Below are 25,363 nucleotides of genomic sequence, written 5' to 3' on the forward strand. Positions count from 1 at the left end.
ATACACACAAAGGTGGAGGCTGACGGGAGGATGTAGAGTGGAACACCTTACCCGACCTAGTGGCGGAAACAAACCCCTCAACAGGGGAAGACCTCCTGCTCGAGGAGCGAGGAATGGAACCAAGTGGCGGAACATCAACAGGGGAAAGAACCCTGCCACCTGAAGAAGAAGCCCTATCAACAGGAAACCCAATCACTGGCTCACCAAAAGTAGAGGGCACAAACTCCTCCTCTGGGAAATCTGAATCATCTGCCATGCCTGAAAATGAGTTTCTGTGAAGCAAGCCAGACACTGGAGTGCGAAGGATCCCTTCTGAGGGAAGAGGATCAATAGTGTAAACCATAACCTTCCCCCTATCCAAGGGAGGAAGTGAGGACTGCTCTCGATCCTGTGTCTGCCCAGCCGCGGAGACCTCTACTGCCTCAAGGAGAGTGTCTGGCACTGTTGGTTCTAGGGAAGAAGCTGCAACCGGGGAGGAGGTCGAAGCTTCAGTGTCTCAGACTGTGCAAGGTGAGACTGGAGGGACAGCTCGAGGTGAAGCAGAGTGCACTAGTGTATCCTCGTGAACTGAAGGAGGGACCTATACACAAACCAGAACCCACTGGAATGCGTCGCATGCCCCTGAGGTAGGAGGAGGTCGAGGAGCAGGTGATGGACTTGTACCACCCCCTGTCGAGGCCGAGGAGCAGGTGCTGGACCTGTACCACCACCATCCTGAGGAGGACCGCCATGCAGAGGTCGAGGAGCAAGTGCTGGACCTGTACCACCCCTCTGTCGAGGCCGAGGAGCAAGTGCTGGACCTGTACCACCCCCTTGTCGAGGCCGTGGGGTAGTAGCTGTACCAGAGGGCTTCTTGGGCCTTTTCTTCTTCCTGAGGCAATCCCTGGCAAAGTGTCCAATGGTCCTGCATATCCTGCACTGGTCCTGTCTGCCTGAAATCTCTACTCTCTGGCGAAAAAAGGAACCATCCGGGCGCTGGATCATAACATGGTCCATCTTGAGGTTAGGATCCTTACAGAGGACCCTAACTCTAGGTACCCCATCAGCCTTGGTTGCCTCTGCTGCAGTCAATGGCAACCCAGGGGGGTGGGATCTTAGTAACCGCGCCAAAATGCTCCCCAATAACAGAAAGAAGTCGATGGTAAACCTGGGGAAGCCCGGGAAATCTGATGAAGGGCGAAAAGATTTCCTTATTTGCCTCCACTGAGTCGAAACCAATATCAAAGGCGTCAAAGAAGATCTTCCTGTGTCCCAGGTGTAAAAACTCAGCTTTGAGCACAGTGTTCGCAGCCTCTGGAGTGTCAAAAACAACCTGGAAAAAACCTCGTCCTAGAAGACGAACATCTAACAATCGTGGAGTGAGTTTTGGGGGGAGAGCCGCAAGCATCCAATCTCTGGCTTGGGATCTGGAGGGGTGAGACCTAAAGATGCGTGCTAGCAACGTGGTAGAGCATTCAATCTCTACATCCTTCTTGAGATGCTGCAACTCGTCTTTAGAAAAAGTAATAGTTTTCGCGGCCGGTGGAGGTGGAGTAGGAGTGGTTGACGGAATATCCATCGCCAATCGAGGTGAGAAGGCCGACTCCAACAATTTTGGAGGCTCCTTCCGCTCCAAAAAATGCTGCAGGAGAATGAGGAAGGAAAAAGACGAGGGTAGGGGGGTAGAGAACAGGGATAGGAGGAGAGGAGGGAGCGGGGATAGGGGGCGAGGAGGGGAGGGGTAGAGGGGAGAGGCTGAGAGACTGAAGGGGAGGGGGCGGGCTGAGAGGGAGGGAGTGCGCAGGTGAAACGAACCTATTCAATATCTCTCTCTTGGTCTTCTCAATCACGGGCGATGGCATCTCGTATGTCCACCCAGCCTTGTTTTGGTGGATTGCAATTTCATCAGATACGTAATTTTGTCTCATGCCTATCCACAAAACCCACAACTCCCTAGATGGTTCCCTCTGCCACATGTCATCATTTTAGCCCTTTTTACTTGGTACACCATTTACCCCTCTCTTGGGGCACAATTGAACCATTTGCCCCTTGGCATTATTACACATTTAGGTGCACCTAGGCCTTAGCACTCAGAACCACCTAGTCAATGCCATTACACCCTCACCTAGGACCTTGGCAGTTACTTCTCTTGACCATTTTATTTACGCACATTAAATATTACAGAAGTCGGTCATCTAAGAGAAAATGCCCACCGATCTTTCCGAGGTCATGCTATCTCGGCTAGAGCATAACATTCCTTCCCTCTTCAAGCATCAGCGTCCTCGATGATGAAATTTGGGAACACTCTCCGTAACTGGTATACGAATTCCCAGGTGGCTTCCGATAGAGGTAGACCATGCCATGCAACCAACACCGTGGGGATCTTCCGATTGCGCACTTGCATTGTTCCTCGCTCCAGGATTCTTGTTGGTTTGCGTCTTGCATTATCCTCTATCTCCTGGAACAAAACAACACCTTCGATTAGTGAGTCACCAGTATGTAAAAATTTCTTTAAACGAGAAACATGAAACACTGGGTGCACCTTACACCCCGGTGGTAATTCTAATTTGTAGGCTACCTTGCCTATTCTTTTTAGAATTAACCACGGCCCACAGTATCGAGGTGATAACTTAGCACACTCTCCTGAAGTCAACGACTTCGAGTGCGAAGGAACTCTGAGAAAAACTTTTTCTCCTTCCTTAAATACTCTTATAGACCGGTTTTCATCCGCATACACCTTGGCTCTATCCATAGCCTGGCGGATATTAGCTCTCGCAAGTGCTAGCATCTCCCGCATCTGAACCACAAAGTTCGCGGCACTAGGCACTTTCTAAGGTACTCCAACTATAGTTGGATTTGTTGGTCTATAACCATAGTTCAGCTCAAACGGACTGAACCCTGTAGAGGAATGTTTTCTATCATTGTAGGCAAACTCCAACAATGGCAACCACTTGTCCCATGTATGTTGCCTCAATGACACATATGCCCTCAGCATATTCTCTAAAGTCTGGTTGACTCTCTCCGTCTGACCATCCGTCTCAGGATGATCCCCACTACTCATTCCCAACTCAGTCCTTAGTGTCTCAAATACCGCTGTCCAAAAATAACCGGTAAATCTGACATCTCTGTCTGACACTATGGATCTAGGTAATCCATGCAGACAAATTATATGTCTAATAAACAAATCCGCCACTTGCGGGGCACTAACAGACTCTCTAGTCAGAATGAAGTGAGCCATCTTGGTTAGACGATCAACCACCACAAGGATAGAATCATACCCTTCTTGTGTCGTAGGCAGCCCTACAATAAAGTCCATGGAAATGCTCTCCCACCTACTTAGTGGTATCTCCAAGGGCTGTAAAAGTCCAGGTGGCTTCACCCGCTCGGCCTTACTTACCTGACACTAGAAACACCGTGTCACATATTCATGAATATGCTTTTTCATCTTTGGCCAAAAGAAATCTCGCTTCATGAGATCATATGTCTTCTCGACTCCTGGGTGTCCCGCACATGGGCTATCATGGCACTGTCGAATGACTCTCTGCCTGAGATCATTCTGACTAGGTACTACAACCTTGCCATTTCTTTTCAGCATACCATCCCTTATGGTATATCTTGCAGAAGTTTGGCCTTTTCTGGGTGCCAGGTCATCCTTTTCATTTTCCTTGGGTTTTAACACGTGAGCCTTAGGCCATAAGCTCTGGACAAACTCGTCCACCTTTTGAGTTTCTCTGATCTCGGTCATTAGAGCACTCTCTAATACTGTGAAACTCAGGTTGTGCATAATGCGAGACAATGCATCAGCAACCTTATTATCTTTTCCTCTTCAGTACTGAATCGTCAAATTAAACTCCTGCATGAGCTCTGCCCACCTAGCTTGGCGGTCCCTCAAGTCAGGCTGTTTGGAAAAATGTTTCAGAGTATCATGATCCACATCCACATAAAACTCTGAACCATATAAATAATGCCTCCATGTTTTCAAAGCATGGATAACAGCATACAACTCCAATTCATGAGTTGGCCAATTCCTTTGAGAGGGAGAAAGCTTCTTGCTTTCAAAGGCTACTGGCCTTCCCTCTTGAAGGAGAACTGCTCCTACCGCAATGCCACTTGCATCGGTTTCCAGGAACAACGTTTTTTGGGGATCAACTATTTTTAACACCGGTCCTGTGACCACAGCTTCTTTTATGGTATTAAAACTTTCTTGTTGATTCTGTCCCCAGATAAAAGGTACTTTATCTGAGGTCAGATCAGTCAATGGCGATACTATTTCGGAATATCCTTTGATATGCCTCCTATAAAACCGGACAAAAATATGTTCTAAAGCAAGTCCAGCTCCTGCGAGCTTCCCCTCCCCCCCTCGCCGTTAGCCCCTACCTCCCCTTCGCTCCCCCCCCCCTCGCCGCGTCCACCTCCACCCCTCCCGTCCGCCCTCGACCCCCGTCCCCTCTCCTCCCCCCCCCGCCGGCACCCCGCTACCCCTCGCCTCACCTCCGCTCCAGCCGCCCCTCGCTCCATCCCGCCCCCTCGCTCCATCCCGCCCCTTACCTCCGCTCCTTCCCGCCCCCTCGCTCCAACCCGCCCCTCGCCCCCGCTCCAACCCCCCCCCTCGCCGCCGCTCCAGCCGCCCCCTCCGTTCCATCCCGCCTCGCCTCGCCTCGTCCCCCCCCCCTCTTTCTCTCCAGCCCGCCTCGCCCTCGCCCCGCCTCCGCTCCACTCCGCCCCTCGCTGCTCCCTCGCCATCCCCCCGCTCCAACCCGCCCCCTCGCTGCTCCTTCACCCCCTCGCTTCACCCGCCCCGCCTCATTCCGCTCCCCCCGCCCCCCCGCTTCACCCCTCCACCCCCGCCATTCCAACTGCCCCCCCCCCCCCCCCCCGCCCTCCCGCCCCTTCCGTACTCCCCGCATCCCGCAGCCTCCGCCCCGCCCTCCGCTTCGACCCCTCCGACCCTTCATTTCGCCTCGCCCGCCTCACCCCCAGGCTCCACCGCCGCTTCATCTCTTCTTGGGTGGCAGCCTGTTTTTCTTCATCGGAAGCTTGCAGTTAGTCTTGGCGGTATGGCGGCCCCCAGCCCGGATCCGGAGGCCCAGTCGGACCCTCCCTCTCCAGATGCCTACCGCGTTATCCTGACAGAGCAACAATCATCTCGTGTTCAGGAGGTAGCCAGTGACTTTGCTCGTACCTCTGTTTACGGTAGAGTCATTGGACACTCCCCCTCCAGGTCTACCATCAGGGACTGGCTCCAGTCCACTCTCTTGCTAGAGGATGGCCATATCGAGGAGGTGGCCCTTATGGGAAGGGGCATCTTCTGGCTCAAACTCTCCAGTGAGAAAGCTGCGAGCAATCTGATTGCCGGTTCCCCCACATCGGTGGATGGGAAGATCATCATGATAGTCCCGTGGTACCGTGGTTTCAGCGCAGCGGATTTCGATACTCGGTTCCGTATACCTCGCCACCCAGTGACACTAGTTTTTCCAGGGCTTGCTACTGAGCTGCGGCCGATTGTCAGGGACTTGGGCTCCCATTTTGGCTGGGTTATGCACGACACCTTTGCCGACGCGGTGACCACGGCAGGAGCTCCCCGAGTCCGTGTGGCTGTGGCGGATCCTGCGACTCTCCCTGCAGTGATCGAGATCGTTACAGGTGCCGGCAGTATCACCCAGAGCATGATAGTCACCGGACAGCCAGGTCAGTGCCTGCGGTGCCATGGCTTTGGGCACTTGGCGGCTGCTTGTCCACGCTTTGCCAGCTCGTCTCGACCCTCCCCGCCCCCGCCCCCTCCGCCCCCACCTCCCCCCCCCGGACAGCCACGTCAGGAGGAGCCGAGGCAGTCGGAGCCTGGGCCAGAGGTAGTGGGCGGTTGGACCGAGGTTCGAAGGAAAAGAGGAAAGAATAAGAAGATTTCGGATAAAGGCAAGGAGGCAGAGGTCACCATTCCTGCAGCAGCACTCCACAGACCTGACAGGCAGATGCCCCAGGGACCTGGGAGAGCCTCTTCTTCGACGGCAGCCCGCCCTCCACAGCCTCAGATCCTCCTCTCTCCCACCCCCCCGCCTTCTCCCCAGTTTCCCCAGTTTCCCCCCCCTTCGCCCGCCCCGCAGTTTCAGCCCCCGCCTCCTTTTCCTCAGTCCCCTCCCCCTCCCCCTCCCTCTCAGCCCCAGTTCCAGATGCATCCCCATCCCCCTCCCCCCCCTGCTCCCCTCGCCCCTCCTACAGAGTTAACTGCACCGTCGCCTTCCCAGCCGAGTGCAGCCTCCGCTCCACCTCCTCCACCTTCTCCGCCAGTCGCCTCCGTGGAGCCCGAGTCGCCTATCCCGCAGCCTCCTCCCCCTCCTCCCCCGCTTGCAGGACACCCGGTGTCTGTACCACCAGTGGAGCAGGTTTCCCTTCCCGCTAGCCCCTCAGTGGCAGACTCAGCTGGGTCTCAGCTCCAGGAGAGAGAGCTCCCTCGAGACTTTTACAGATCTGGCCCCTGGGACTACCTGGATGTGGCCGACCTTGGGACCTTCCCGGCTTGTCTCGACATTAGTATCTTCATGCTCCGCAAAGGGGCGGATGGGAGGATTGGTGCCTTGGCTCCCAGGGATGGCCCTAGCTTCGCCTTCACGTTCCTCAGCGATGGCACCGAGACCTGGACAGACGACTCGGTGTGGGAGGCTCTCAGAGAGCAGACACACGCCCAGATTTGCTCCTGGATAGGCCCGTCCGGTGGGCAGCTCCTCGAGACTCAGTGGTCCGAGGGCGATGTGCGCTTGCGGTGGCGTTGCGCTGCCAAACGTTTCCGATTGATCGTGATCCTCAGACCCCCCCTGGCATGGCCTCTTCCCCAGGATGTCAGAGCTTGGTCCCAACAGAAACTCCGAACCTTCTACGGGATGACCGCTTCAGAGATCTCGAGCTGGCTCGAGAAAGCATTTGTTCATGGCACTAGAGGCCTCTCGCCTTTGCTGAAGGTGTTGAAGAACGGGCAGGACGACCCCGTCTCCCCCTCCAAACCTTCTCACAAGCGGCAGCGCCTCCACTCCGATCTGTCTGATTCTTCTTCGACTTCTTCTGCGAGCAGACAGCTGTTCGCAGCCCCCCATCCCTCTCCATGAGCCTACACCTCGTATCCTGGAATGTGAACGGGTTTCACTCTTCGAGTACCCGTGGTCCCAGGAAGCTCATTTTGCGTCAGGAACTTCAGCCTGCAGTGATTGGTCGATTGGATGTACTGCTGCTCCAGGAGCACAAGCTTTCTGCGGCTCATGCCCGTAGCTGCGGGAAGGTTCTCCCTGGACGCTCCTACACTTATTGGGAGCCTTCGATCGGCGCACAGGGGAGGAGCGGGGGGGTCTGTACCTCCGTGTGCGAGCAGTTAGCTCAGTCAGTTTTCGGTCACGGCACGTTGATCCCAGGCCGAGCCCTTTGGGTAGGCCTGAATTTGGAGGGATCCAAGATAGGAATCCTCAACATTTATGCTCCCACAGACCTCAGATGCAGAGCCACCTTCTGGAGGACACTTACAGGGATTCTTCCAGACATGGATTCCTGGATTGTTGGAGGAGACTTCAACAACCTGGAGACCTTGGAGGACCAGCAGGGTAGAGATCCGGAGTTCACAGGTATGGCTCAGGCAGAGCAGTCAGCTTGGGACTCTTTCATCTTCGCGACAGGAGGGAGGGACAGTTGGAGAGACCCGTCCTTCCGGCGTTGGCACGGGAGCCTGGACTTCTCTTGGGGCTTCCGCAGGGAAGGAGGCAGACTCCTGGAGCGGCTTGATAGGTTTTATGTCAGTGATTGGGCCATCAGCAGAGGTGGCCAGGCGGGCATTGTTCCAGGGACGACACTATCCGACCATGCGCCTGTGCTCCTCTCATTAGATTCGGCAGCCCAGACTCTCCCCCCCCGATCATGCAGGATTCCCGATTCCATCTTCTCGAGGGTGGACGTCCGTAGCAGCATTTGCAGTCTTTGGGACAGAGACTGGGGGGAGGGCATGGATCTGGTAGACTCGGTCGCGCAGGCTCTGCAGGAGTCCAGCCAGATCTGCCAGCTCGCAGCCCTACAGGTTCGACAGGATTGGTGGGGCAGAGAGAGAGCTCTTCGGAGGGACCTCGCCTCCATTCAGCGACTTCAGCAGTCTTCCCCGGGCTCGGAGGAGCTTCGGATCCAGGCCCTTCGAGCCAGAGCCCTCTTGGAGGAGACCCTCCAGCGTCGCTCCGAGTTCTCCTATCACGCCTCTCTCTCCTTCTGGGCCCGGAAGGGTGACCGGATGTGCAGGGAGTTCTTCAGGACACACGGCCAGAGAGCTGCAGGTGATCAGCTACGGAGTCTCAGGACAGCGGATGGTCACATTGTTACGGACCCGGGGGAGGTCCTGGGGTTGGCCACTGACTTCTACAGGACCCTCTTCCAGCAGGAGCCACTTGCCCCTCGTGCTAGTCGTGACCGTGAGGAGGTGTGGAGGCACATTCCATCCCTGGTCCAGCCCAGCATGCAGGCGACGTTGTTGGCGCCGTTCACCGCGGATGAGATGTTGGAGGCCTTGATGGCTATTGATGGGCAGAAATGCCCAGGTGAGGATGGGCTATCCCGAGCTTTCTTCACCTCCTTCTGGGACCAGATCCATCAGCCCCTCCTTGCAGCTCTGCAGGGGATTTTCAGCAGCGGTCAGATGCCAGAGAGCCTTTCCTCGGGACTGATTTGCCTCATCCCGAAGGGAGGAGATAGACAGGAGATCCGCCAGTGGCGTCCGATCACTCTCCTTACCACTGCCTACAAAATCCTCGCCAAGATGATCAGTGCCAGAGTTCGACCTCTACTCCCAGACCTCGTCCATGACACTCAGACAGGCTTTGTCCAGGATCGCAGTATCCTGGATAATGTCTTCACCTTTTCAGAGGCGGCGGAGTGGGCTCAGTACAGCGGTTCACACCTTGCCATTTTACTTCTCGACTTCGAGAAGGCCTACGATCGCGTGGATTGGTCCTTTTTGGAGGGGACTCTGGAGCGGCTAGGTTTCCCGGCAGGCTGGATTCAGGGTATCTCAGCTTTGTACAGGACAGCGTCTAGCAGAGTCATCATTGGAGGCAGGATGGGTGAGCGTTTCAGCTTGGAGAGATCAGTACGTCAGGGCTGTCCCCTGGCTCCTTATCTGTTTCTCTTCTTCGCCGAGGCCATGACTTACTACCTTCGGGCGAGGTCCACAGGGCTCAGGGGTGTTCGCCTTCCATTCCGGGAGGACACGGAGCTTCTGGACTCAGAGTACGCAGATGATACAGCCCTTTATGTCCAGGACGATGAGAGGATGCTAGAGAGGGTGCGGATGGCCCTGGAGGTTTTCTGCTCGGCCGCTGGTGCGAAAATCAACTGGAACAAATCAGTTGGTTTTCTCACAGACCCGGGGGCGTGTTCTCAGTGGGGGCGATTCCTGGGCTTCAGATGGATTCCACGTGGACAGACAGCTAGATACCTTGGCTTCCAGGTTGACCTAGACATTACGCCAGCTCAGCAGTTTCTCCCGGTGCTAGATTCCATCCGACGGAAGCTGGCTTTCTGGAGCACTGCTAAGCTGTCCCTTGCAGGTCGTGCTTTAGTAGTTAACCAAGTCCTTCTAGCCACGGCTTGGTATGTGGCTTCCTGTTGGTGCTTCTCGAGATCCAGCGTGGCACAGCTCAGGAGGTTGGTTCGGAACTTTCTTTGGTCTGGGGAGGATGGGCAGAGAGATACCAGAGCCAGGGTTGCTTGGCAGACAGTCATTCTTCCGCAGGCGGAGGGGGGTCTGGGGGTCATTGATCCAGAGCTTCAGAGTCAGGCCTTGTTAGGCAAGCTTATCATCCGCGGTTTGACCCCAGGGGGGCAGACGTGGAAGATGTTACTTCAGCAGGGAGTCGGCTCTTGTGTCCCGCGCCGAGGTGGAGAGTGGCTACCGTCCTTCAGGTGGATCTTCACTTCCGCCCCGCTCACTCAGCCCCGCTCCCCACTCGTTCGTAGCCTCCTCATGGTTTGGAGGCGGCTCCGTCTCAGTCTCATTCAGTCCCAGCCCAGCTGTCAGGAGGAGATCGATCGCCAGCCGCTCGTCTGGAATGGGCAGGTCAGAGACGCCGAGGGCCTTCAGTTGGGGGAGAGATCACATATCAGGTGGGACGGCTGGACGAGGGGGCCAGCCCGGTCCCTTCGAGTTTGGAGGGATACGTACAGACATCTGGAGATGGCCGATCTTGCAGACGCAGCGGGAGGTGCACGCGGAGTCCAGGCGAGACGCACGGAGATCGACGGTGCGATCCCAGCCGCTTGGTTGGCCCCACCTGAGCCTCAGGTCCTCATGCCTGGAGACACCCACTGGCTGGGACAGTTCACCCCCCGTGGCATCCCACTGGTGGTCGCAGGACGTTTGGATGACTCCTCTATCGCCTTCTTCGCGGTTTCAGGGGACGGACGACTCAGGAGAGAGGATGCGCTCATCGACCCCCTACTCCCGTGGCAGAGGGTTAGGGTCGTAGGCCTTCTGGGGAAGGTCTGGCATACCGACCCTAGTATCGAGCAGGACCAGTTGCAGCTTTGGCGTCTTTGGCTCTGGGAGGGGCGGGCCTTGTCAGAGCTTGAGTGGGACCCAGGAGAGTGGTGGTGGCCAGAGATTGTGACAGGACAGGGGCCGACTTCCTTCTTCGCTTACAGCACGACTCTGGGCAGGCGAGTTCTCGGGAGGATGCAGAGCCGCCCCCCCACCCAGCGTCCTAGCTGGTACGCACAGGGTATTTCCAGGTTCTTTTTGCAGGCTTTCTGGAAGGCCTTGTGGGAGAGCTGGCGGCCGCGGAAGATCTCATACTTCCTGTGGCTTCTTACCCACAAAGGTCTTCCAGTGGGGAGCTGGTTGAGGCAGATAGGCCAGGACGGTTGCTGTCAGATTTGCCATGCGGATGAGGAGTCACCAAAACACTGCCTGTGGAGCTGCACGCGCGCCCAGGAAGTGTGGAGGTGGACTTTCGGGCTTCTTACTCGTGCAGCACCAGAGCTAGGAGTGATCACTTGGGGCGCGTTCTGTTGGTGCAGCACCGCACCTGGTCTTCATCACTTGTTCGAGGCATGCCAGCAGGACCCCACTTTCCTTATCACACAGGGGACGTGGGGGCCGCTCGAGGGTATCCCACAGCACCTAGCAGAGGCTGATACAGGAGTTCGGGAGAGGCAGCCAGTCTGGGAGATTATCAGCAGCATTACAGGATGGCACATCTGGACCTCGCGCTGCGCGCAGATCCTCGGTGGCACCTCCTTATCGACTGCCCAGATCATGGCGGAGATTTGGAGTGAGATTATTCATACCCTCAGAGGCCAGTGGGACCAGATTCAGGGAGACTCCCGGGCTGGTCAGGAGAAGCGGAGACGCTTCCTCCAGGCTTGGGATACACAGAGCCTCTTCTTCGAGCAGACTACGCAGGGCCTTCGGTGGCACTACTCACCACCCCGATGGCTGTTCATTCACACTCAGCATATTCCTCCGTGAGAGTATGATTTATTATGCTACCTTTTGGGCTGCGTCCGGTTTGTGAACGCAGCCCGTCAGCTATAAGCTGACCTCTTGTATCTTGTTCTCGAAGTAATATAATTAGAACTGTTTTTTCGGCAAAAAATAAAACCGGACAAATCCCAAGAATGATCGCAACGCGGTCAGACTCTGAGGGATTGGCCATGTCAGTATCGCAGCCACTTTCTTTGGATCCATTTCTACCCCCTGTGGAGTAATTATGAACCCTAAATATTCAAGCCTAACCATACACAGTATAGTTTTCTTTTTATTTACATAAAGAGTGGCTTTCCTCAAAGTACTGAACACTATTCTCAAGTGTTCACGATGCTCAGTAATACTTTTACTGAACACTAGAATATCGTCAATAAAATGTACTACAAACTTTCCGATATACGGACGTAGTAAATCGTTCATAAGCATGACGAATGTCGCTGGAGCATTGGTAAGTCCAAAGGGCATTACCAAAAACTCATAATGACCAAACCTACTTCTGAAAGCGGTTTTATGCACATCCTCGGCTCTAATCCGGATCTGATGGTAGCCACACTTAAGATCTATCTTGCTGAAAATCACGGCTCTATGTAATGCATCTAGTAAATCATCAATCCGAGCCATCGGATACCTGTGCTTAACAGTGATATTATTCAATGCTCTGTAATCTATACAGAGGCGAAACGTATCATCCTTTTTCTTCTTTAATATCACTGGCGAAGTAAAAGGTGAGAAACTTGGTTGAATCTACCCTAACTTAAGGTATTCTTTTAGTTGTCTATGCACCTCCGCCTCTGGGATCAGTTCAGTCTTATGCTGAACTTTCCGCTCTAGAGGTAACCCATAAGGTAGTTCATCCCTAAAACATTCAGAGAACTTCTCTGATATTTCTTTAGCCAACTCGGTCATTTTCCCATCTTAGGTAGCCTCAGTGCTAGTCGATGCATCATCAATCGACTCTACGGATGCTATACACAGACACAGAAACTCTTTCGGAGTCTTTCGAATTTCCATGGCTGAAATCAATGGTTCTCGAGGTAAATCCTTTTCACCTCGCAAAACATATTCTACCCTGTTCATCTTGAACTGGTAAATATGCTTTTTCCAATCAATGGCTGGATTTTTCCCAAAATGCCAAGCCATGCCTAGGGCTATATCGGCGTGAGCAAGTTTGGTCAGTTCAAAGTCCAGCTTCTCAACATAGTCCTGAATTCGAAGTTCCAACTGGGTAACCCTTTGGTCCCATACTTCAGTTGAACTTCCGTCCGCCATCCTGACCGTATAAGCATAGTTAGACGGACTAGTTTTCAACTTGAGCCTTTGAATAAGCTTCGAGTTGATTACATTGTGTGTTGACGCTGAGTCAAACAACACAATCACATCATGATTGGCTACTTGCCCTTTCATTTTAATCAACTCGGGCTCATCGAAAACTGTATACCCCGTTGCTGCGGGCTTTGAAAGGATGTTATCAGGTGCACCGCTTACTAACTTAGTAACAGACACACTTAACAACACAGGTACTAACCTCTGAGAAGGTCCCGCCAATTGCATCTTCATATGTTCCGCATTGGGACTCTCCTGCATTTTCGCGTCGCATTCAGATATTATCATATTGGCCGTGCGACGGTCTTTATTCAGTGGACAATCTTTCCACTGATGTCGCTGAAGGTAGCCGAAGCACAATCCTTCTTTTCTAGCTTTCTCTTTTTGTTCAGGGGTCAACGAGGACTTTGACCAAGCCTGGGCTGCTATTGGAGTTATTTTCCTTTTCACCCCAACGGTGGTACTTGTTTTTGCTGGTCCCTCAATCGGCTTCACCTGCTTGGTTTGGGCACTCGGCTGGGAGACACTTGTCTTTGAAGTCCATTTCCTCTGAAATCCCCCTTTTCTCGGGTACTCATACTGAGTCCCTGTCTGCACAAATCCACTAGATCTGCCTCTGGCATCCTCATAATTCAGGGCTACTGCAATAGATTCATCTAATGTAGTCACATATTTAGCCCGAACTTCCATTTTAATTTTGTCGTTTAGTCCATAAATATAGTCTTTCAACTGAACCGACATAGGGAGAGGGTCTGTTATCTTCATAACACATTCCCTGAACTTGTCAGTGTACTCTGCCACCGACAAATTCCTCTAACGAAGGTTTCTATAAGCATCCCAAGCTCGGGACTCTTCGTCAGGTGGAAGAAAGTGTTTCTTAAATTCAGCTTTAAACCCTTTCCAGGTGGTAGGGGCAACTTGATCTTTCTGTTGCTTTATCCACCATCTATCCACTGCCTTAATAAACAGGTGAGTGGCCTCACGGATTTTCTTTAGATCAGATCTGATTTCACAAATGGCGAAGGCTTCTTCCCACTTGTGTAACCAAACCTCGATCACATCAGAACTGTGCTCGGTCATCCGACCAGCGTACTTCTCCAGTTTATAGTTGGCAATATTAAGCACCTTGACCCTCGCACGCTCTGATGAATGTATACTGGGCTCTGGCTCTGCTGGTGCTTTGCCCTTATCAATTCTAGATTGCCTAGCCGACAAGGCTTGCACCATCTCCCTAATCTCATTCTGACCAGCGTTCACTTGAAGCTGCTGGTTCATGATTTGCTGTAAAGCATCTTCTAATACCGAAATCCTACCCACTAGAGTAGGTGTTGTGTGATGGGACATTTATTGTGTAGACCGTGCTCTAGATTCACTAGGATTCACCCTGGAATCTTGTCCTTCTGCCTCCATAGTTTCAAAAGGGAATATAGGTTTTTTTCTTTTTGTTTTTCAGAATCCCCTTTTTTTTATACAGGACTATTAAACGACAGCCTCTGCTGTACAGGAATGAGTCGACTGCAAACTCTTCTGTACAGAAATAAATCGACTGCAAATTGAAAATCTGTATAAAAGAGAAAAGAACTGCTCCCTGGAAGCTCCACGCAATTCGAGCTCACACGCTCCTCTTTCTCAGATGTACAGTCTCCCCTCTTCAAGAAATCCCGTGCCTTATCTAATTCTCTGTCTCGATTTCGTCTATCACGGGTGCACATCACCGCTCAGCATACCCGCACATTGTCGGACGACTAGCTCGTTCACTCGGAGAATACCACCAGCCTGCTCCGCTATTTTCCCCCTCGTTCCCAAGCTCGATAGCCACACCGACGCTCCACGCCTGCTATCCGTCAAATTAGCCGAGATAGCCACACCTACGCTCCACGCCTGCTGTCCGTCAAAGGTGCGCCATGCCATCGCAGCACGTCGCCAACCTCTCGAAATCTCCCGCAACCCGAACTCAGCCACCACGTTGTTCGTCGTCACGGGCAGCCGATTATCACGCTGCACTTCTCATCCCGTTCATCCAGCCTTTGATCTCTACCGTAGGCTTTGATACCAAAATGAAACGAACCTATTCTATATCTCTCTCTTGGTCTTCTCAATCACGGGCGATGGCATCTCGTATGTCCACCCAGCCTTGTTTTCGTGGATCGCAATTTCATCAGATACGTAATTTTGTCTCATGCCTATCCACAAAACCCACAACTCCCTAGATGGTTCCCTCTGCCACATGTCATCATTTTAGCCCTTTTTACTTGGTACACCATTTACCCCTCTCTTGGGGCACAATTAAACCATTTGCCGCTTGGCATTATTACACATTTAGGTGCACCTAGGCCTTAGCACTCAGAACTACCTAGTCAATGCCATTACACCCTCACCTAGGACCTTGGCAGTTACTTCTCTTGACCATTTTATTTACGCACATTAAATATTACAGAAGTCGGTCATCTAAGAGAAAATGCCCACCGATCTTTCCGAGGTCATGCTATCTCGGCTAGAGCATAACAACAGGCTAGAGAGAGGAGAGGGAGAGGAAGGAGAGGCAGGGAGGGGGTGGGCTGTGAGGCAGGGAGGGGGCGGGCTGAGAGGAAAGGGGGAGGAGGGAGAGGAGAGGGAGGGAGGGGGCGGCGGCGCAGGCTGAGAGGGAGAGGAAGGACAGGCAGGGAGGGGGTGGGCTGAGAGGCAGGGAGGGCGCGGGCTGAGAGGAAGGGAGGGGGCGGCGTAGGCTGAGAGGGAGAGGAGAGGGAGAGGAAGGAGAGGCAGGGAGGGGGCGGGCTGAGAGGCAGAGAGGGGGCGTCGGCGCAGGCTGAGAGGGAGAGGAGAGGGAGCGGGCTGAAGGGAAGGGGGTGGGCTGAGAGGGAAAGGAGGAGAAGGGAGGGAGGGGCTGAGGGAGGGGGATGGGGATGGGCTAAGGGCAAGGGAGAGAGGGAGGGAGGGGCTGGGGGAGAGGGGGCAGCAAGGGAGCGGGGAGGAGCAGCAGCTCGTTCAGAGGTTCCTAAGAGGATCTCTTTGGTTGGCACCTAGCTTGGATTTTTCATTTGTGATGCAAAAGAAAAAGTCATATGAGGATTTGGTCAAGCAAGATAGCGAAATTTCAAGGATTTTGATTAGATTGATTGTGTACAATTAGAGCTGTAGATTTGAGTTCGAGGCATCTACTTTGGATGGCCTGTGTGGCTTTAGAAGAAAATGGGTAGTCTTGTAGAGGTTGAGTGAAGGCTATGGCAGTCCAAGACAGGCTTGGCAAGAAGGTGTACACTGTTATAGGATCTGAGTGAAGGCTCTAGCGGTTTGCAATGACTAGGAAAGTAGGTGTGGAAATGGCAACCTTTCAAGTGTTCACTAGATGTGATGATCAAAATGAATGGAAGTACCTCTAAGAGCTTGGTTATACTTGTAGCTCTATGTTCACATTTGACCCATGTATCGGAATGCTATTGATTCCATACTTGGCGGGGGAACTGTGCAATAATTAAAATGAACCAATAACAAACACATTATTAGTGTGATGTGAATGAGGATGTGCACTAGTAATATAAAATAAGAATGTCTATGGCCCTTGGAATACCTCAGAAAGTGCCTAGTGTCGCGAACTTTGTGGTTTAGATGCGGGAGATGCTAGCACTTGCGAGAGCTAACATCCGCCAAGCTATGGATAGAGCTAAGGCGTTTGCGAATGAAAACCGATCCACTAGAGAATTTAAGGAAGGAGAAAAAGTTTTTCTCAGAGTTCCTTTGCACTCTAAGTCTTTGACTGCAGGAGAGTGTGCTAAATTATCACCTGAATATTGTGGGCCATGGTTAATTCTAAAAAGAATAGGCAAGGTAGCCTATAAATTAGAATTGCCCCAGAGTTGTAAGGTGCACCCAGTATTTCACGTTTCTCGTTTAAAGAAATTTTTGCATACAGGTGACTCACTTATTGAGGGTGTTATTTTGTTTCAGGAGATAGAGGATAATGCAAGACGCAAACCAATAGGAATCCTGGACCGAGGAACAATGTAAGTACGCAATCGGAAGATACCCACGGTGTTGGTTGCATGGCATGGTTTACCTCTATCAGAAGCTACCTGGGAATCCGTATACCAGTTACGGAGAGTGTTCCCAGACTTTATCATCGAGGACGCTAATGCCTGAAGAGGGAAGGAATGTTACACTCAAGTCGAGGTAACATGACCTCGGAAGGGTCAGTCGGCATTTTTCTTAAAGGATCAATGTTTATATTATATTTGTTTGGGCTTCATGTAAATGATAAAAAAGGAATCAAGGTCAAGGTCCTTGGTGAGGGTGACATGGCACTAGACTAGGTGGATCTAAGGCTAAGGGACCTAAATGCATGAGATGTGTCAAGGGGCAAATGGTTTTAATGATATCCCAAGAGAGGGGTAAATGATGCATTAAGAAGGGACCCTAGAATGAAGACATGTGGCATACTATATCCATCTAGGGAATTTTGGGGCTTGGTGGAATTTCGTAAGCAAGAGCTTTCACGTAACGAATTTGAGAGAGAGAGAGAGAGCTTACTACCACCGAGGTTGGCTGGGAGAAAAATCCTCGTGCCTGTGCCCGTGATTTGATAAAAGTTAGGAGTTAGCAGTTTTGGATGTATCAAAAAACCTTACCTGACTTGGTAGTGGAGACATCCCTCTCCTGGGAAAAATCCTCAACTGGGGAAAGCAGTCCCACACCTGCAGAAGGGGAATCTCTATCCAAGGTGATGTGAATAACCTGCTCCCCAAAGGTAGAGCGTACAAACTTCTCCTCTAACTCAAACTTTGCCATGTCTGCCAGAACTGAGAAAGAAATCCTGAGTGATGCATCTGGCGCAGGTGTGCGGATGATCCCTGCGGAAGGTGGAGTAGAAGCAATAATCCTCTTACCTCTGTCAAGAGGTGAAGAAAGAGAAGCAGAAGAGAAAAGGGGGCGCTGATGAAGCTCGGCCATATAAGTAGCATTAGCATGGAGTATGGCACAGGTTTCGGCAACAGATTGCTCTATAGATGGAAGCTCCTTCACATGAATATCTGAGGGGATAGGAGCAACCTCTTCAGCACTAGGAACTAGGACATGAATATCTTTTGCCTGAAAGGATGGGTCCGTGGTGCCATCAGTAGCCTCCTGATGTGGAACTAGCTCAGCAACTCTGACTGGCATCCAACGGGGGAGGACTGGAATAGGACGTGCCGACGGTCTTGGCCGTGCTGAATGTTTAAGGGCAAAAGGTTAGGGTGTGAGAGTTTTAGGTAAGAGAGTAGAAGAGAGAGGAGGAGAGGTTGGGGGGAGGGATTAAGCATCAACAATGAAGAAGGTCAATTTGTGTGTGACTGTGTCATCATCTAAATCTAGGAATTTATTTGCCAGTATCCTCTCAAATTCTACATTATAATGCTTGGTTTTCTGTACAAAGCATTACACAGTAGAAGGGTCAGACATGAAGGAGACTGTCTGATTATTTTTGTTAAGCTTAGAATTCTTCATACACTGTTTTCTAGAGTGCAATGGAAGACTTCATCGTTTTGAACTGGCTGCCCTTTTGAAATGTTTTTCTGCATGGACAACATGCCTCTAGGTGATCTGAATTTATGAAATCAGAATATATATTTGAAATTTTCTTCTACATGATCAAAATACTGTGCATGGTCTCTGTTTATTTCTGAACTTCAAATTTTCATTGGTTTCTTTCTGTCCAAACTTATGTCATGCATTTTTGTATCTTGCTCATGCACTCCAAAATGTTACATTTCTGCATCCATTAATGCCTTCGAAATGGGTGTAATCTGCATGAGAAGGAAACAGTGGTGCACCTCAGCAATAGGCTGGCAATGATGACTTTGAGGATCTTGCGAGGAATGTCAACTCGACGCTCTATAGATTTTGTGAAATCATGTGTCACTTTCAATGAGATCACAATACCTTCAATGAAAAGTGTTGTTAAACGTATTCACTTATACCTCGAAACGGCAGAGGTGAGTGCCATTTCTTTTATTGTTTAAGAGGCAATTGGTTATTCTTTGTTTTCAATGGTGAGAGTTGGATGGGAAATTATTCAAGCATTTGTTGTCTTCATTCAACAGGTGGCCATGATGAATTCACTAGTCTCTCATGCTGAGGGTCTAGTAAAGAGTTCAATTACGTGTCTACAAGAGATGGGCAACACCAATGGTGAGATACTTGCAAAATATCTCCGTTGTCTTTTTCTGCTGTCTTGTTGCTGTTTTTTTTTTGCTTTTTTTTCAAAAAAGAGACTTCCATTAAGTATGAATAGAACCCGCCATGAGAGCAAGCTCAAAGTGGAAATACATCATGCAATGCATGAAGAAAAGTGCTCATATTGAGGTGGAAAACAACCGAGGTCGAGGTTGAAAATGCCATCTCAACTCTATAATAAACTTAGAGGAGAAGGGTGAATCCCTGCATTCCCTAAAGAACACAGCCCTCTTCAGAGAAGCTGCGTAAGAGGACCCCTGCATGCATGCATAGATGGCCATCATTGTATGTATAGTGTCAGTCCATATACTGGCCAAAGTATGAGAAGGGTGAACTTGGGTCCCATCTAATGCCTTTGTACATCTGACTGTCCAGATATGCCAGGCTGCAATACTCGTCCCCCATGAGGAGTCCACAGAGGCATGCACAGCTCTAAATGGTAAGGCAGGAGCATCATACAGAGAGCATAACTCCACTAAGTGGTGTTGAATCAATAAAACCCAAGAGGAGTCATGTCTCCATAAAAACCTTGAGGCCACGGTAGAGAGCCAAGCAACTAAGCCCCAAGTCATGAAGAAGGGGGAAGTGACAAAAGTAATGAGGATCTTTGCTATCACCTTGAAATAATCCTTGCCTGTCTGCAATCCCATAAACAATGCTAAACTGACTCCACAACAAAAGAGCAACAAGGACAAGTAGGGTCATCCTCGAACATGGATCTCCACAAGCTCACTACAATCCCACCATGAATAGAAAGCCAAAAGAAAAGAGTGAATTTTCTATTCTTGAGGGATCTCCAGAGTCTCTTTCAAGAGTTCTTCTGTATGCCAGCAGAAATCTCAAACCCCTCCCAATGGGGAGCTGTAAATGGCCTTTAACCTCTACAAGTCACCTGAATCTCTTGGCATTGCTAATAGTGTAATGAAAGAAGCGGAGGCTCCTCTCTCAGTGCCCTTCGTCTATCCACTCCCACTCACCAAGATCCCACTGCAAAAACTTTATTGGAACACCCCCATAAAGCCACAATCTCCATGCACCTAGGGTGATAAGGTGCGGGTGAGGGTCTATGTACCACTCTGAGTCTTAATGATGATCTTTTGAAAGTTTTCCAGGATCCCACAGTAGAGGCAGGGCCCCTCTCTCACCTATACCACTGCGTGTAGTGAGAGGTACCAACAAGTGGTCTGCCATGCTCATCAAGTATGCTATAGTTCCACATGACAAGCTGCTTGTTGGTCTCTTCACGCGAGGAAGGGGGAACTCTCTGAAGCTGGCCCAGCCTTCAAGAAGCAGCCATAAGAGGGGAGGAAGGAGACCTGAGGTGGGTTGAAGTAAAAATCCATCTTGTACTCTCCACCCAATCTCCTCCCGACGTAGGTGTACAAAATTGTATGCTGCGAATAGAGAAGTCTTTCCATGCTCTTGCCCATGCATAAGTCCCCTCACCACCATCTTGCAGAGCAAAGCCCTGCATTGTAAATGTGGATCTATGATGTTGAGACCCCCTTCTTGTGTAGGGTGAATCAAGGTCTACCAAGCCACCTTGGCTATAGCATCTGCTGTGCCATCAAGTCCACTCCATAAAAAGTCCCTTACAGATATCTTAAGCTGAGTGATACAATCCGTGGAATGGCACCAGGCACCAGCAAGAGCATACAAACCAAGCTATGGCCAACAAAACCTGGCTGACCACCACAACTCTAGAGGCAAGGTCAAGCTTGGCCGAACTCTAAAAGAGGAGCTTTGTCCTTATGCTCTCCAACACAGAAGCGAATTGTTGTGATGGAGAGATATCCATACCGACTTGCATTCCAAATACTTGATTGGAATACCCTTCTAAATCCAACCACATGTGACAGGGTAGGGGAGACATCTACTGGAGATGGGAGCGGTACATGACCTGATCATATATAATGGTCTTCAACGATGGCCATTACCTGGAGAGCTTACATGTTTACTACATGGAGGGGGCAATAGCATTGTAGATTAGATGGGCTCATCGGTTGTGACATGGGTGCAGACTTTGTGGTCCCCCTCCCCACCGCCTTGGTGCCAACCACTCATACTTGTCTTTTGGTGTCTTGACTACATTGTCAGACATAGTACGTGATCCTTCTACCCCCACCCAGGTCCGGGTGCATTTCGATCATCCCCTTGATGCATTGCACATGAGCCACTTATCCTGTGGGCTAGCAATCCCCTTGAGAAAGAATACAGATCTTGCTCTTGCCTTAGACACACTAGTATCAGTGATCCATGATGCCGCTACCACATCATTCCCTACGATCAGATCTACAACTTGCCCCTCAGCTGGGAAGATGCCACAGAAGCCATGGTTTGACGATGAGTGCCGGGAAATGAGATCCTACCTCATACAAGAGCATGCTTTGGGACATTTGACTAGATTTGAGACACAACGGGTTTCACGACGTTTGATGTGGCATAAGAGGCAGGTGATGTGATCTTTTTGTGAAAGTGAACGCGGGGCTCTGATACGAGGGGAGCCACCTATACCCATCGCAGATCCAGATGTATGGCACACCTATGCAATATCCCTCTATGGCGTCCTTGATGGCACCACTTGTTATCTCTGCTATACCCAAGCCCACCACTTGTATTCTATTCACTCACAAAATGTGAGAGCTGCATTATGTCGGCTCTAGAACCGGAAGCCCAGGACCATGAGGGGCTACGGATTGAGCATTTCACGCATGGGCACCATAGGTGTTCAATCATGTTGTGTCATGGCTTCCCGCTTGCTTGGAGTACCACCACCATTGTGGCGATACATAAAGAAGGGGATCCCATGGATACTGGGAACTACTGCACTCTCATGATTGCTCACACACTGGCCAAGATTAACGGGTTGGTACTAAAGAGAGGGATTGGCTCCTACACAGAGTCACACAGACAATGAGCATTGGGATAGGCTAGTTTTAGGAGACAGCTTGATCATATCTTCACTTTGCGGGTAGTCGTTTAAGAGGTGAGATCGAGATCCCAGAAAGTCTACGCCTACTTTGTAGGCTTTCGGAAGGCCTTTGACACAGTCCACGATCTTGCTTGATTGGACGACTATAGAAGATGGAGATTCTAGATGTCATGATTTGGCGGGTGGTGAGTCTATATGAGTTAGTCCAAGGGAGAGTACGTGCCCCTAGAGACCTATCAGGTTGGGTCGAGAGCATGATAGGAGTGAAGCAAGGATGTCCCTCTCATCAACACTGTTTGTTCTATATATTGATGAGATTGCGACATTCATTGACCGCCTATGAGGTAGGGGATCGCGGCTGGCCCTACTTGATGATACATATATTACTGTACGCGGATGACATACTCCTTCTATCCTTCTCAGTGGCAGGCCTATAGAGACACCTAGATGCCCTAGAGGGGTTTTATAGAGAGAGACTTGTCAGTTAACCTTGGAAAGACCAAGGTTATGATTTTTAACACCTCATGGCCGCCACTTCATCAACATAGCTTCACCTACCAAGGAGAGCCAGTGGAGATCGTACAATCTTACACCTACTTAGGGGCAGTCTTTGCGGGGCCAGTCTTCATGAAGATTTATGCAGCTAGGGCACGTCACACACAAGAGTAGGGAGCTCTAGCCCACAGCTTGAGCAGCACATTTTCAGGCCCCCCTGACTAAGATGTGGCTATTTGACACGTTGGTGAGGCCGACAGCCATGTACGCAGCACCTTTGTGAGGTTGTGATCTAACAATGAATTAAATGGCAATGCTTTGAGAGGTTGCATGTGACTATGGGATCCATGATGATTCGGAGCAAGCGTTTAGTCCCCCACCAAATCATACTGGCATAGTTTGCCATGACACGCTAGAGATTGATGCCATCTTCCAGACGGTCACTTATCTTCACAAGGTCTGGACATTACCTAGAGGGAGGCTACCGAGGGTGGCATTGGAGTCACCTATACGACTAGCTGAGAGTGGGGCTCACATGGCCTACACATTTTCAGATGGTTTGACAGACAGGGCATTTTGATGGATCATGTCCCCCCCTTTCAGTATAGCTTGGATGCTCCTGATCCCTTGGTCCCACGGGATGAGATCAACCATATTATATGGTTGGATTTATACGATACGGACTTGGGAAGGGGACCAGGAGTTCCCAACCAAGACATGGTTCTACCGCAACCATTTCCTAGTGTCGGAGGATGAAGTGATCATCAGATGCCAGTATCTGGAGGACATGTGGGTTTCACATGCCCTTAGGATTCCCATTGGACAGATGTGTGCCTCTTCCCATTAGCTTAGGATTGAGACAGGGAGAGCCCTAGATACACGTAGGGAATAGCAGATTTGCAGACTATGCACTCTCTAGGAGAGAGAGATGGAGGAGCATGTCCTTTGTTCTTGTCCGGTCTACTATGAGACAGGACGCTATCACTGCCTCTTCCAGAAGGGAGATGGCTTCCGACCTCTCTCCTGATTGATTTACTTCCAAGACCAGGTCTGCATTGGCCTCTACCTCATGGAGATGACACGACATAGAGAGATCCTTCTGCGTTAGATCCAGAGTAGGAGAGGGTAGTGGCACAGGAGACAGGGGTAGACGGAGCTCAGCGACACGTCATGGATTTCTACACATTAGAGACTGCTCCTAGGCATGTTGAGGTAGAAAGAAAGAAAGAAAGTTTATTTAAGTCTTCGAGAGACCGTGAAGGTCTATGAGACTAAAGATAACTGATACAATGAGCATAACGGTGGCGGTCTCAAAACGGGCCAGCCAACCGTTTCTACAAAAAAGAGGTTATGAAGGACGGTGTGTCTAGTCCTGATACAAAAAATATGTGTCTACCTCCAGATGATACAAAAAAGAAGGGGGGGGGCACCAAAAATGGGGCAGAGGGGGGAGATACAATATATATGTGCAGGTGGTGATCGTCAGAGACCAATCATAGAGGGGCCGTCAAATAGGAGGCCGAAAAAAACCCTGCGATAGATGATTGGCCTCTGACGTCACGCGGCCTAGTCGAGCTCGGTTGTCGGGGGCGGCGGGTGGCCCTGTGGATGAGGGGAACGGTAACCCCGGTGGGGCGGGGAGAGAGCAGAGATGAGATGTCATGGACCCGGATGTGTGAGTCTGTCCGCTGGCGCAGCTGTCGTGGCTCTGGCTCTCGCTCACGTCCGCGTCGTCGGCTAGACTGAGGAGAGGTATCTTGTGACTGGAAGAAATCAGTGATGGGCCGCTGGGTGTCCTCACGCTGTGTGTGCTGCGCGTGTCGCCGTGCTCGGAGAGAGGTATCTCGGTGGCGAGTCATCTCATGTAAGAAAGTGGCTAGGCATCGCTGATCTGGGAACTGCAGCATGTGTGGGAGGGGGCGGAATCCGTCGCGGAAGAGGCAGTGGTACCGGCCTCGAATGGCATAATAGATAGGACATCTGAAAGCAAAGTGCTCCTCCGACTCGATCTCCTGCAAGTCGCAAAGTGGGCAAAGGCCGCTCTCTCATGGGATACCCTCTGCGCGTCCGCTCTTGATCCGTAATCGGTGTGATGAAGCCCTAAACTGACCGAGGGAGATCCGGAGCTCATGTTGTAGATGAAGCTGTGTAACCTGGAGGTGTGATGAAGCCCTCCTGTGAGATCTGGAGGCAGTGTCGGCGGTAGAAGTCGAGCTTCACAGGAAGCTCGGAGTGAAGAAACCATGTCCGCCAGGTGTGGAGCTGGAGCAGATCCGCTCGAATGAGCCGGTTGACCTCCTGGTCAGTGGGGGAGAGGGGAGATGGTGGAGCGTCGAGGCTGTACTGGGCAACCGGTCTAACCAGTCGGGTGAACCAACTGGAAAGACGACTATACCAGCATCGCTGGTCCCCATCAACGGATAAGGCCATAGAGGAGGATAGGGCTAGCCAAGGTAGGCGGAGGCGACCGTCAGCGGAGGAGCTGAAATCCCTGCCTCTGTGGAGATAAGTGATAGCCTGGAAAGCCGCATCAAGCTGTAGGGGTGAGGCGCCGAACTCTGCTAGAATGATCTGGTGTGGTACCGATGGTTTGCTGCGGATCATCCGAGCAAACATCAGTATCTATAGGCGCTCGACTCGAGCCCACTCTGTGTCTGAAAGGTCGGCTCCCCACCACGGGCTACCGTACATGCCTGCTGGGCGGACCAAAGAATAAAAAAGGAGAGACTTGGTCCGCGGGTCCTGGAAGTGGGAGTGGTAGCACTGTCGCTCCAGCCTGGCAAGAGCGGCGTAGCCCCGGCTGATCCTGGCCTGCATGGCCGGGCGCATCGTGAATATCGGGCCTGAGAAGACAATGCCCAAGTATGTGTAAGAGTCAACTATCTCAACAGGGTCGTCGACGCAGAGGAACTGCTCTCGATGCA

General features: G+C 51.3%; 1 protein-coding gene across 2 annotated transcripts in view; it reads left to right on the forward strand.

The window, feature by feature from the left end:
- The window catches only part of LOC147895332 (uncharacterized), a 212,144-nt gene that overhangs the window by 116,744 nt on the left and 70,037 nt on the right, over positions 1-25,363 (forward strand). For both annotated transcript variants that reach the window (XR_015542004.1, XM_087383874.1), the window contains exons 16-17: positions 18,595-18,771; positions 18,880-18,967. Coding sequence is in view for 1 of the 2 variants with exons in the window: in XM_087383874.1 (XP_087240000.1) it covers positions 18,595-18,771; positions 18,880-18,967 (265 nt within the window). In the remaining variant the exon portion in view is untranslated. The remainder of the gene's footprint in view (positions 1-18,594; positions 18,772-18,879; positions 18,968-25,363) is intronic.

Source organism: Dipteris shenzhenensis, chromosome 13 (genome assembly GCF_047967505.1).
Source record: "Dipteris shenzhenensis isolate YYH24624 ecotype China chromosome 13, Dip_SZ_1.0, whole genome shotgun sequence".
Classification (NCBI taxonomy): Eukaryota; Viridiplantae; Streptophyta; class Polypodiopsida; order Gleicheniales; family Dipteridaceae; genus Dipteris; species Dipteris shenzhenensis.